General features: G+C 39.0%; 1 protein-coding gene across 2 annotated transcripts in view; it reads left to right on the top strand.

Moving 5' to 3' along the window:
• Positions 1–14,642, top strand: part of CHST9 (carbohydrate sulfotransferase 9) — an 85,749-nt gene that overhangs the window by 62,593 nt on the left and 8,514 nt on the right. For both annotated transcript variants that reach the window (XM_014874338.2, XM_088174294.1), the window contains one exon: positions 6,337–6,374. In XM_014874338.2, the coding sequence (XP_014729824.2) occupies positions 6,337–6,374 (38 nt within the window). The remainder of the gene's footprint in view (positions 1–6,336; positions 6,375–14,642) is intronic.

Genomic DNA, 14,642 nt, shown 5'->3' with positions numbered 1-14,642 from the left:
AACTGAAACAGGTAGGTAGAAAAACTTCCTTTGTGTCAAAGCCTGGAAACCTATTTTTTTTTCATACAACTGCATAAGCAATTGAGTTTGACATGGGAGCACAGTCAAAAAGGTATTTGAACAGATTATGTGACCTACCCTGCAGATGGATGATCATAATATAAAGCAGAATAAATCACCATACATAACTAGAAACATGAAAGGGGAGACTTTGTGGTTTGTATGAGTTCAGATGAAAAAGCAATGGCCCTTGCAGTGTGGGAACTCAGAATTTTTACCATTGGATTTGGATCACATTGTGGTAGGATTTGAAAAATGCACCTACTAAGACATAATTAATTGAGCTTTGCTTGTCTATTACAGATGAATAGGAATGTGTGATTTGCTCCATTCAGTTCCTTAAGAGTGCAGGAATGTGAAAAAAGTAGTGAAGCAGTTGGATAAAAGGAAGAAAAAACATTTCAAAGCAGTTGCACAGTGAGCTGTAAAACAAAATTGAAACAAACTACTCTTGTTGTTAGACACAGGATGAATGCCAAATAGGCATTGAAAATATGTGCCATGTGCAGCTGGAAACCATCCAAATCATGATATCAATATTGTGTTGATGTTACAACCAAATACACTGTCTGGCATGTTTCCATTATCTCAAATCTTCCATCCTTAAAGGAAAAATATGACAAATTTTTGCTTTCCCTTTTCCCAGTTATAGAAAGCACAGCCTTCTAGAAGAAAACTGGCAAACAAGGCTGCTTACTAATTCCATTAGTGGGCATCCTGGCAATTCTGTCTCATTTGAAAATTTTTATCACTGCTGATGAGGCAGAGAGCAGGTAAAATTTCAAATTTTTAATTAATTTATGTTGTAACATCTCCTCACTCTAAGTACAGTTACACAATATTAGTCAATGCAGGATTTGGTCCAGGAATGGATTTGAGTTATTCCCCCACCTCCTTTTTACACTCAACAGAATTAATGAATGAGAGCCCTCAGTCTTATTAAGACTAATGTTCCTTTGTCAGTCCAATTTTGTTTTTTTTCCTTTGGGGTTCCTTCTTGTTATGACTTCGTTAGGTGGAAACTGAATGGTCTATGTTAATCAGCACAAGACATTTGGCTACTCAAGCTTTCGTAAATGTTTAGTTTCCCAGGGTCCTTTGAACCTCCCAGGGAACAGTTCTGCATCCTTATTAGAGACTGACAATTAAAGGTCTGTTTTCATATCAAAAGTAATCACGAAAAATTAGCCAGGGAGACCTTGGAATGCTGTGAGAGTTTCAGTGTTTTGAGATGGCCAACTTTCCTTCATTTGCTTCAATCAGTATCAACTTGGGTTTCTTTTTATGTTTCCTTCTGCCAGGGCAACTTATGAGTTGGCATTGTGACAACTGAGAAGGATTATGCAATACCATGAAGATGTGATTAATATATTTTAGGCCACTGTAATCATATTCAGTTGCATAATTATCATGGAGGTGCAACAGTAAGCTAAACTGGGTTTTGAAGGCAAGGGTATAAATGAGCTCTTTCAGTTTATTGAATTCCTTGTTAGAAGGAGGAAGAAATTATGTGCAGACCTGCAAGAGCTGTGTTACTTACAGACTTCAGATATTCTGCTGATAATAGATAGGAAATGTATGGCTCTGCCCTAAATATTTTAATCTTTGTGTGCCAAGTTACAGGCTTTCACAGAAGATCATCAGTTAGTGTCACACCTTGTCTGTTATAAGCCTGAAAAACAAATCTGAATGTTTCTTCCCCAGGCTCTTGTGCCATGGGTATTTGCTGCAGAAGTTTATAAAAAATGAGTGCTTTGATTTACTTACACTTCTCAGAATCTGTGCCGGTAGATCAGGACTGCAGTAGTCAAAGTGGGGTGGGTCACAACTTAATAGGTTGCATATGTGTTTCAATCGAGAAACACGAAGTAAAAGATGAGGTTGGTAGGGTTTATTTCACAAACTGGAAAAACAAAACTAAACTGGTATTAGAGCATCAAATTTCCTCTTCACAAATAATTTTTCTAGAAGTACCATTCCCACTTGAAGTTAAGTGAATGTGTCTGTTCCAGATTATGCATATAGCAGTTTCAGAGCAAGGCTGAGCGTTCCCTTTGCCCTTTGAGATCTTCACACTATTCTCAGTTTTTCTGGAAATCCTCAGATACCTGGGAACAGAGAAATGGACTCAGCATTTCTGTTCATCTCCTGCCTTTCTGCCATGCTTCAAATATTAGTAGAATTATCTGAAGACTTAAGGAAGCAAACTTTTTATTCCAAAGCTTTTATTTTGACATTGATGATGAAAGTATGTAAAAACTTGAAGTATATATAAATTTGGATTTGAGTTTTGGAAGGAAAAAAAATCCTTTGTTGCTAGGTCTTATAGCAGTCACGTCACATAAATTGGCAGATCTGTATGCTTAAGGGATTTTTCTCTCTAATTAAATGCAGTAGTAATGTCTTACCTTTTGAAATGAAACCTTTGTTTTTTCATCTACATACTTGCAGAACAAACATGCTGTCAAAGTCCTTAATGCATCCAACTATTTGAACATAAAAAACAGCATCAAGCTGTTATTTGTTCTGTTGGAGTGTACTTATATTTCCAATCTGAATCTTTTGTACCTGGTGATCTTAATTATATTTGAGCTGGAAGTAGTTTAACATTAAAGGGAATTACAGCAGATTAATCTGTAAACCTGCACAAATATCACATTCCTTTGTATGGAGGTAAGCAGGGCATAGAGTGCATAATTACGTATTGTTCCCTGTGTAGGCTGTGTGCATAAGGCTGAGGAATTGGTGTTGCCATTCCTTGTGACAGTAGCAATTATGGCACACTCTCATGTCTTGCAGTTGTCAGTTACATTGGAAAACATACATTATTCCTCTCAGTAGATAATCTTTTAATCGTGGACAAGCAACCAAAAAAAATTTTGAAAAAAACAACTTGCCCTGGAAACAGGAATTAGTATACTAATTAGTGTATGAACATACAGAGAAATCTTTTAAACAATGTTTGTTGTAATTTTTTTTCTAAAATGATATAGCTTGAGGTCAACCCAAGAAGGCCATTTATCTCAACCACTCAACCACCCATTACACTTTTTGCAACAAGAGAGATAAAAGAAAATCACTAAAAATTAGTTGGGAGAGATATGTTTCTCTGATGCAAAAACATCACTGGAATCCAGTTGCAGCAGTTTGGCCTCAGCTAGCACGGTAGGAAAGCACAGTGTCAGCAAACAAGAATGATAGTTCTCACCTGTAAACATAACTTTTGAATCACAAAGTATCAGTTATTTGTCTATGATTAAGATCTTTGAATTTTCTTGTGATTTTAAGGCTGTTCAGGTGGCATTATTGAGCCCATTTAGGAACAGTTTGCAAGATGACAGGTAGAAAAATGAAGTTTCAGAAGAAATATAGAAGAGCAAGCTGCTCACAAGCAGTCTGAGTTGCAGAAGTTATGCTCTGGGACTGCACTGGCTCCCTACTGGGCAGCTTCCATGTAAGTTTTCAGATGGCAGTAAATTTCCCAGTTGGTTTGATGTTGTGGCATAGGCTGCTACCTTATTGCAGCAACTTGGGAAAAACTGTCAAAAATTTTAAATTTAGCATGTGTACATCTACCAGAAATGAAACTTCTTGCAAGTGTCAAATATTACCTGCATTTCATGAGACTGATGCAGGTGTTGCCTGTAGGAGTGGCTAACATGTTCTGACAGTTCTGGTTTGGTCAGTGTCCCATTGATTCGTGTCCTTTGAGTTAGGAGCACTCTTTCCAAGGGTGTTTTTTGAAACCTGCTGGTAAATATTGATACTCACCACACAAGGCACCAACAGGAACATCCTCCTCAAAACTGAGAGTGCCAAAAATACAGCAGATTAGCAACTAGTTGTTATGAGATAATTCTGGGAATTAAAAAAAAAATAGAAAAACAAACAATCAAAAAAAAAAAAACCACTGAAGCAGGACAAACAAAATTCTGCCCACTTTCAGTGGTTTTGTCCTGCCCTACAGTTAGCAGCTGGAAACTGAACCCCCTTTCAGCACTGTAGGTGTCATGTTTTTTCACTGCTTTTTGTCATGTTTCTTTTAAAACAATAGTACAGTCCACACCAGGACTTTGCAGGTTTCCCCATGTAATGGTGCCAATATATTTCCACCCTAATTTGCAGCGTGTCTGTTATTACAGACCTTGGTCCTTTCTGAGCACAAGTGCTGACTCTGCCAAATGCACATAGTTGTTCTGTGATGAGGACAAGGATCATCTAGCGAATAAATGGAGAACTCAGTATTCAGTTTAGTGGTGACCTTGAATTTGATCTCTCTTCTATCCTTAACAGCCCAGTCAATCTCTGTCCTGTTTAACCCATGTCACCATTGCTGTCGTATCACACAGCCACTCCTGCAACTGCCTTTTTCTTGATGCTGTACATTTAAATCACCAAAAGAAAGAGAGAGAACAAGGAAAGAATTACCATAAATTCTTCTTCACCTTTTTCTTAGTAGTGTCAGGAATGGCTGCACAGGTCTTTCCCAGTCTTTCTGTTCTTTTTTTATATTTGTCTGAGGTAGAAACCACAAGTCTGATTGATAATGCAATTTGCATCTTGAGGGATCATTGGAAATACAATGGCATGAAAGGCTACTCTGGCAGAGCACACTTTTCCCTCAGGGCTGACTTTAGAAACTCATTGATGTCACTTCCTTCCTCAGTCAGCAAGTGAATTTTCACTAATTCTCAAGACCAGCTGTCCATGCTGTCAACAGAAAGTTATTAAAATTCCTTTAAAGTGAATCAAAATAGCCTAAAAACAAATGTACTGGGAAACAGGAAAGCATCAGTATTCAAAGTCCACAAACCTTTGAGCAAAATAGTGTTGATCTAACCAGAGATTTCAAACACTGTGCTTTCCTAGCAACTTGTATATCATTAGAGAATGCTAAAACCACATACTCCTTTAATCTTCTATTACCAAAAATCTATTTGGCTAAAATATTTGTTACAAATATAAATCTTACTTCTCCTAAAGAGGAACTCAGGGATGAACAAGGGAATGCATTTTAAGAAGTCTCCCCTAAATGACGGTTCTGTGGAGTTTTTTAAAAGTACAATTTTTATATTTAGCGAATAATAACACAACACAAGCATGCAGGAAGTAATTATCATAAGAGACAATCTTATAGCCTAAAGTAATTATCTTCATCTGAATAATCTACAACGCTTTCATTGAAAAGAGGAGTAGTCTCAGGGATGGGAAGAAAGGATCATTTCCCTTTATTTAAAGTCTTTATACAGTATTTTAACACTTTATATATTTTTACCTCCTTTTAAAAATTCTGTTTATGCCACACTTATTAATATGGAAAATTTTTGTTGAAATGGAGTATCCTTTCCAGGGCTGGAAATGGCAGCCACCCAAGCTAGACAGGCTCCTGTGACAGTTAATAGTGATACTGACAGGTTGTAAGTCCTGTCCTATCATTATTATTTTTAAAAACTCTATGGGTGCACGTAGCCTAGCTGGATAGGCAAGTGTGAAATTCCTGACTTTCCCCAATATGTGTGGACAGTCTCCAGTAGCAAACTGATATCAGCTGCCCTTTTGACAACCAGTGCATGGGAGCAGTAACTGAAGCAAATTACTGCCCCTTTTGGTCGAAAAGCAAAGAGGTTTGAAGTGTCATTGCTGCTCGAGTCCAAGGCAACTAGACTTATGTAGAAAAGCAGTGTTCAGCCTAGGTTTTGATTTTATCTCCAGGAGCACACTGAAGGACGCTGCAGAAGGCCAGAATAAGGAAACAAGACCATAATTCAGCTTGCCACTTTGTGGATAATATCAGGATAGAATTTCTCCCTGGGCCAGCTGGTGCTGAGCCTCAGTCTTGACATAGGCATTTAATTTTATTTTAAGGTAATGGCAGAAGTTGCTTTTCTACTCCAGTGGTCAAATCCTGAGCTGGATGCTACCAGCATCCAGGTCATGTAGTACATCTTGCAACATTAAGAGGCTTCATACTACATATTAGAATTTTTTTTTCCACCCATTTGAATGTTTAAATTTCTCGTGGCGTTCCAGGTTAGCAAGATTGGCTACCTATCTCAATCTTCTTTCTATCACACCTTTTTTATAAGTGAGGCTTGTGTTTCTTTTATTTTAGGTGCATTTCCAATTCAAACTATCAAATAATTTCTACATGCTAAATTCTGTTTCTTAATTATAAGTTTTGATTATTTTTTTACTAATTTACTGTTTGTTGCTCTGCATGTCCTCTATCATATTGATTAGAATATATGCAAACTAATTATTTTCTTTCCCTTTCAGAGTCTGGAAAAAAACTGCAACAAGAGACAATTAATCAGGTATTTGGAAACTGTCATACTTTTTGTTAACTTAATTTTTCAGGCAGAAGAGTTGTGGCAAGTAGAAAGGAGAACTTCACAAGACATACTAATATTACCAATATAGGTGTGCTAAGGAGCACGTGTTAGACAACTGGCTGACTCTGCAGATGTGTTGAATTGACAAGAGTAGCCATCATTTTGATCTAAGATTTGCCATTTAAGCAATTTAGTTCATCTACTTCCCAGTGTGTTAGTGCTGAGGACAAAACCCAGAGGTAATTTGTTCATTGGTATCAAATTTTGTAGCACAACATTATGCTTTTTTTTTGTTCCTTCTGTTTGCTAGTATTCCTTTTAAAAGGAAGACAGCTATTGACACCAATACCTGAACAGCACATGTAAGCAGTGTATTTCAGTGTTTCTTAGGTTATTTCTGCCATGAATTTTCATTGAGGCTGCACTAAACTGTGACATTGCTTGCAGAGGCGTTTTACGCCTTGTCTTTATTACTGTATCAAGAGTAATTACTTAGGAAAAAAACTTTATATATTGTAATTTGTCTTTTCAGCATCAGGAAAAGCATATAGGAGCTAAACTGAACAATTTTCTAACCAGAAAGAGAGGCGGAAACACAGAGTTTGCTTTCCTCAATTATTGCCCTTGTGGATCAAAAGGACCTGGCTCCACAGAAGCAATGTGCTTGCTTGTCATTCTTTGGCTTCTTGTCCTCTTGCTGAATACTGTTCTCCAGATGGCATATAAATGGGCATCTGGATTGTTTGTGAGATTTATTTTGAAATGCTGCTTAAAAAGCAGTCATTAAAATATTTGCAGTCCAGCAATTACCCTCCCTTAAGCCATCTTCCTTCTAAGCTATTTATCAAGGCATTGGCGTAATTACATCACAGTTATCTGTAAACTGACGGCCAAGATGAAAGACTAACCTGACAGGGGACTGAGCACCGAATGCAGCCTGGTTTGGGTCTAACACCAAGTCCCCTGCTGTGCCTGAGCATGGCACAGATGTCAGTGTGTCACTTTCAGTGGTCTGAGCTGGCACCACTCTGCACCAGGTAAACCCTTACATGTCTGTACTCTTATGGGAAGCCTGGTCCTGTGGCACAATGTAATATTCAGAGTTTTTACAATATTCTCGTAATAGAGAAACTGATGGATAGATATTTAATCCAGAACATGGCATTGCATAAGAAAAGGAAATCTTCCACTTTTTAAAATAACTGTAGAAATATTTTGGAATTTATTGGGAGTTCTGTGCTTTGACTGAGAGTTTATATCCCAGAACAAGTCTAATTAACTTTTATAACCAAAACTGCATTTTAAAATTAGCCTGAAATGTCTTGCAAAGCCACTTTTGGGAGTCTTTGTTGGCCAGAAGGGGGGGCACTTGTATTTTTAAACCACAACTTGAGGCACATTGGCCGTGTGTGAATGGTTGATTGGAGACCTAATTCTGCACATTTTCCGTGTGACAAAATCTGCTCTGTGCATGTCACTACCCTTTTCTGAGGAAGAGTGTATTGTGATTAAAAAAAAAAAATGCCACATTCTGAAAGATTGGGTCATGAGCTGTACTTTGTGTGTCCAGTTTTGTTCTTTTCCTGCATGCCACTGTCTTGCTTTCTTGAATGATTCACCTGCTCTGTCTCTCTGCAGTTAACCTAAGAGTATATAATCTTTTGAGAATATTGAGCTGTCTTGATATGCTGAATGTATCTAAACAAAGCTGTAAAAAGTTGATTTTTAGACATTCCCATTTAAATAGATACTATTTAAGCTGGTGATGTCCCATTCCATAGGAGTTTCCTTTGGATATCCAAGAACCGGAAAAGTGTTTCAGAACAGAAATCAATTTCAATTTCAAGTCTGTCATTAATAATACAATTAGAGAAGCACTTCATATTTGATTTGTACTTTTATTGCTTCAACAAAAATATGTAAACTGGTGTTGATCCTGATGGAATATCTGTTGTGGAATGATTCTTTTTATTTCCAACACTGAACTTAAAATTTTACATGCAGAATAAGATCCTTTAGTCCCCTTTAAGTTCAGTTCAGCAACAGTGAGTTAAACTGGCTGCCAGAAACTTAAGTGAGGGAGAAGCTCTCTGCAGAAGATGGATGATGTTACTACTTGACAGGAACAGGAGTGCAAAGGGGCAAATAGCAGGAAATATCTTGTTGAGAGGTGAGTGAAACAGAGAGGGGATGGAGAAATAATAAAGCTGCTGTCCCAGTGATCTCCTGCAGGGTAAAACCCCGACTGTCTGTGTGCATCTGGGACCTTTCTAATCTTGAAGACCACTGTGGTCTGTTTGGTTCTTAGCTCTTCTAAAGCCTAAGTAAAGTTTAGTGAAACATGACATAGACAAAACACTGAGGGAGTATCTGCTTCCAGAAACCTTCCACTACACTTATCATCTTCACTAGCTTCTGTTCCCTTTCATCATAAGGCATCTGCTGGTTTTCTTCAAACACCATTTTTGTCATTTATATATATAAATATGTATGTTCATTTGACAGCAGTGGTCACCTACCACCAGCAGTCTACCAGATGTAGCATACACTCTGCTTTTCAATACCTGTTTTTAACTACCTTTGCAACTTCAAGGGTAAGTGCTAGCACCAATGTACAGCCTGCTTACTGTTTATTGTAGCATGATAATGGCTGCTGAGGAAAATGCAAGGAAACAAGAAAAAAACCTTGTTTCTATGTAACAGTCTTGGCAAAACAACACATTACAGACCACCAATCAAAATGTGCTGGGGAAATCCTTTATGTTTCATCCTTACCACTCATACTTGCTTGTGTTGTCATCTTAATCTACTCTCCTACATACAGTTTTGTCCTGTGCCTCTGAATCTCTGAAGGACTGACAAGAATATATATAATTGTATTTGTAAGTTGAAGTTGCTTGAAGAGTCAGACTTTTAGGTTAAAGTCCCAGCTGTGTTTGAGCTCAGACTTGAGGCTGTCCCTTCTGCAGGCCAAGCTGGGAGACCAGTGAGAGTGCTCCACAATATCTGTCCCCCTGTTTTGTCACTGAGGAGCTTTTTGTCAAGGCTGATTCTCTTGAAGTGGCACATCCATCCCTTAGTCTTTTAAGTGCTCTGTCAGGGAGCATTTCCCTTTCTGCACATGTGTTCAAAGCAGGAACACAGAAAGGATAGTGATGAGGCAATGTACTTGCTAGAGCTGGGGTTGGACCATGGGTAACTGCAGCTCTGACATACAGTATGTGTACACCTTGTGCCAAAGAAAAGAAGTCACTCAAACCTCTGTTAAATGACAATATAAGTTTGTTGCACAGACCATGATGAGGAATAGCTTATGACCTGAAGGTTGCATCAGGCACATGATATAATAAATCTATATTGATAAGAGTGAAAACTTCACAGTTCAGACCAAACTCCTTGGTTGCCCTTGTGCACTGCTGTAGTTTACTCCAGTTCTCTCCTCTGTCCCCTTCATCGCCTCAAATGACCTAGCTAAAAAAAATATCAGTCCATCTATGCCAGCTTCCAAGTCCTGCCACTTTGAGGTTATCTGATAGGTATGGCCCTTGCCTCTGTTTTCCCAGTTTGGGGTCATATTCCTCAGTGTTATGTACTTTATTCCCCAAAAATTAAGAGTTTGAAAATCTATGAGAGAGCAAATGCATGTAGCCCACTAAACAAACTGAACTATTGTTTCACCCTCATATGCTTTATGGAATCATCAAATGGAGATGATCTCTAGAGACCATCTTGTCTAACTCCCTTACTCACAAAGCAGGTTGTCCAGGATCACATCTGGCTGGATTTTGCGTACCTTCAAGAATAGTAGTTCCTCTATTCTTGATATTCATGGATGCCTGTGCTTGATATTCACGCAGTAGAAATGTATTTTGTTATATTTATATGGAATTCCTGGTGTTTCACTTAGTGCCCACTTGCTCCTGTCCTGTCACTGGGCACCTCTAAGAGGAGTCTGGCACCATCATTTTTACTTCCCCCACTTCTTCCCTCCCAGGCTATATACACTGATAAGGTCTCTTCAAGCCTTCTTTTCTCCAAGCTAAACAGCACCAGCTCTCTTAGCCACTGCTTGTATGTCACATGCTCCTAACCTTTAAATACCTTGTTGCCCCTCCACTGAACTCATTCCAGCATGTCTACCTCCATGTCCATTTGTACACTGTAGGCATCCCAGTATGCCCATGTCTTCTGCACTGGGAAGTCCAGAACTGGACCCAGCACTCCCAATGTGTCTGTGTCTCACCAGGGCTGGGCAAATGTGAAAGAACACCTCTCCTGCTCTGCTGGAATTGCTCTGCCTAATGCAACTCAGGATGCTGTTGGCCTTTATTGCTTTGAGATCACGTTGCTGGCTCACAGTTCTTGCTCTCCTACCCTCAGGTCCATTCCTACAAAGCTGCTTCCCCACTCTGCAGCCCTCAGTCTGTGCCGGTTCCTGGGGTTGTTCTTCCCCAGCTGCGGGACTTAGCATTCCATTTTGTCAAATCTCATAAAATCCTTGTTTAGCCATTTTCCAAGTCTGTTGAGGTCCTTGTCAATGGCAGCACAACCCTCAGTTGTATCAGCCACTCTTCCCAATTTTGTACTGCCTGCAGACTTGGTGAGGGTACATTCTGTCTTCTTGTCTAGGTCAGTAATAAAGATGTGGGACATTTTTGGACCCACCATCGACCTTGGGGCAGTAGAGAATGGCCTCCAGTTGCATTTTGTGCACAACTATTTAAGTTTTCATTCCAACTCACTGAGCACTTACCTAACCTGTACTTCATGAAGGTGTTATGGGAATGCCAAAAGCCTTAGTAAATTTGAGATAAACAAGATTCAGTACTCTCTCCTCACCACTGATCCAGTCATCTCCTTGTACAGGGCTATAAGACTGGTCAGGCTCAATTTCCCCTTCATAAATCCATGCAACATGAGATTCAGCTGGAGGACAATCACCAGTGGAGTACCCCAGGGGTCACAGCTGAATAAATACCACTTAACTTCTTCCTTACATACTAGGATGATGGGGTGGAGTGTATCCTCCGGAAGTTGTCTCAGGATGTAAAACTGGGCTGAGGAATTGCTGATACAACAGAAAGCTGTGCTGCCTTTCAGAGGGATTTCAACAGGATGGAGAAATGCACCAACAGCAACCTCATGAAGTTCATCAGGGTGAAATGCACCAGGGGAGAAATAGACCCCTGCTCTGTCATGATCCCAGGTAATGAGGTGAAGCTGATCAGCCTGTAATTTCCTTGCTATCCAACCTTAAAGATAGGAGTGATGTTTGCTTTTTTCCAATCCTTAGGAAACCTTCCCCAATTACCATGATCTTTCAAAGATAATCAAGAATAGGCTCACAGTGACATCTTCCAACTCCTTCAACACTCATGGGTGCATTCCATAAGCTCCTTGTTTCTGTTCCATAAGGATGTGTTTCTGCCTAGTTTGTTTAAACATTCCCTAAGCTGATCCTTCTCCACCAAGGGAAATCTTCCTTGCTCCAGACTTGCAGTGTGGCCTCACCAGTGCGGAGTACAGAGTGACAAACCTTTTCCTATTTTTGATTTTTGATACAAACCAAGATTCCATTGACCTTCTTGGCCACCTGGGCATACACACTGGCTGAGATCCAGCTGCTGTTAGCCAGCACTTCCAGGTCCTTTTCCACTGGACAACTTTCCAGCCACTCCTCTTTTCCCTGATCCACTAGGTGGGTCACCTGGTCATATCCTGTAGGTTCTCACTTGTTCACTTGTTTGAGGTAGACAGCTCTGAGCCCAACCTGGTTACATATGAGATCCTTCCTGCTCCCCCTGCATGTTGAAGTGCAGAAGTTGCACTTTAAAAAAAAAAAAAATCACTTTTTCTCTGATATATTATCAGATAAAAATCAGTTTGGAAAAAATGTTCAGTTTTTCCCTACATATAACATTTTCTTTCTTCCAAGCTGATAAGGGCTGCTTCTGACAACATCCTCTGCCCCCTCTACGTTAGATAACATAACAGTCCTTCACTGATTAATGCATAATATATAATAGCAAGATGGTGACTCTCAGAAAAAAATGCAGGAGGAACTATTATCTAAATAAGTACAGCAGATACTTTTATGTGAGAAACTTTTCTCTCTTGTGGAGGAAACTGTTTCTCAGGCTATATAGACAGGAACATTAGTGCAGTGTCTGAAGATAAAAATATCTTAAATTTTATGAAGAATCATTCTTTTTGTGAAAAAAAAAAACAAGCATTAGAATATGCAACAGATTGGAGGCTCAACAGAAGTACTGAAAGATAGGGTGTGAGGTTTGAGCAATGAAGGGCAATATGGACTGGGAAGTTGTGTTACAATCCCAATTATCGGATTTCTGTGTCTTTTCTTCCTCTGTAAAATGGCAAGGTTTTTCTACCGGTGTTAATCAGAAAGTGGGAATCACAATATTCACATGGGCTAGGCAATTATTATCTTTCCTTGGTTTACAGACATGGAAAAATGAAGTGTGAAGGTCAAGGGACTTGCATCAAGCCAAACACTGTGGCTCTGGTGGGTGCAGCTACCCTTAAACACAGTGCTGCTCGTAGGATTCCTGTGCTTCAAGGAGGGATGGTGCTTGAACTAGTAAGTGTTTGGGTGGCACACTGATCAGCTGTGGCACTGCTTGCATATTAATGCATATTGAGTGGTGGATAGCCTCACAAAAATCTGCTACAGAATAAGCTGGTGTATTTTCTTTTGCCTGTGATAGACATGACTTAGCCCCAGTCAGTGAAACAGGGTCAGTCAGTGTGAGGATGGAGTGTACAGTGAATAATGCCCTTTGTCAATTCAGTCTGATTTTTTCCTATTGTAATTTATGAATGCAATCAATTCTCAAGTATTATTTCTGTCTAGAAATGAACACACAAATTTGTTTAAAAGTGTACAAATGTAGGCAAATGTGTATTTGAGATACTTGCCAACCTAGAGCACATTTATATTTCTATTTCCTTTTTATTTACCAATAAAGTCATCTAATTTGAATTAAATGCTAATTGTGATTGAAGGGAAAATGCTTTGAGACCTCTAGAGAACTTAGTGTCTCTTCCAAAGCAATTTGGGATAAATTGACTTCTTCATGCCTGAATATACATTAATATTCTTCATCTGAACTTAGCTTCATTTGAAACTTTTCTTATTATTTCTAAAAGAGCAAGATGACTTGTTTATGCTGGAAGATAAGTGTGTTTACCTGCAAACAAGATAGAGATGGATTCTGTTTACCAGAAAAAAAACCCTGTGAATCTTGCCACAGCCACTAATGTGAGGAATTCTGCTTTGTGTGCAGAAGCACAGCATTAGATTTCAGGCCTCTATTCTCAAAGCACTTGCTGGAAAATGGGAGCCAGGGTTTCAGTCCAAGCATGCAGAGTTAACCTCCAGGATTAACACCCAGGACTTTGGTCAGTTTCCTGCAAAATATGTCTATTCATGCAGACAGGGAAGTGGGGACAGGGTCTCTCCTGCACAGGCTGGGTGTTGATCAGCGAGGGCTGAGACATGGTCCCTCTTTGGATAAAAAATATTGGTGTCCCTTTTCTTTAGAGAGGAAAATAAATGTTGTCTGAAATATGAAATGTGCTCAAAAATTCCTGCCTGATTTGAGTTGTGAACATGCAAAAGACATTATTTGTTTTCAAATATGTGTTTCAAATACACTTGAAAATAGCAATTTTGGGAATTGCATTTGTCAACAGCAGGAGCTGTTTAGGTCATTTGGTTTTGCTTCTGTGCTTGAAGTTATGAAAAAGTAGGCACATTAGTATTATTTAATGAGTTAAAATAAGAGATCGATATGTAATATACTGAGATTGCCTGAAAATGTCATCTTCAGATTTAAGCTCCCTCTATACATAAGGTAAACCTACTTGTTATGAAGCCTTATGCTTCATAAAATGAATATTGCATTCTTGGTTTAGTCAATTTTGAATTTCAGGCTGTTTAAATTGCTTTGTTGTGAGATTGCTCTGTTTAGAAATGTTAGTGACTGTTGGTGAAGATTTCTGGCTACTGGCCACAGTGTTTGACTTAGGTTTTACTAATACAGTGGAGAACTGAGCTCAGAATTAAACAATTTGAACACACCGGTTTACCTGTACCCAAACTAAGTGTTTCTAGGTAGGAAGGAGGTTGGGCTAAATATGGCCAAGTGTTAAGAGGTCCATGACCTGAAAACTGCCTTTTATTAACAGTGCATCTCAGCTGCACATCTAGAGACATGCACTCCATGC

The sequence above is a fragment of the Sturnus vulgaris genome, chromosome 1 (genome assembly GCF_052056855.1).
Source record: "Sturnus vulgaris isolate bStuVul1 chromosome 1, bStuVul1.hap1, whole genome shotgun sequence".
Classification (NCBI taxonomy): domain Eukaryota; kingdom Metazoa; phylum Chordata; class Aves; order Passeriformes; family Sturnidae; genus Sturnus; species Sturnus vulgaris.
Note: the sequence above shows the minus strand (reverse complement) of the source record. Positions and strands in the feature narration are given on the sequence as shown.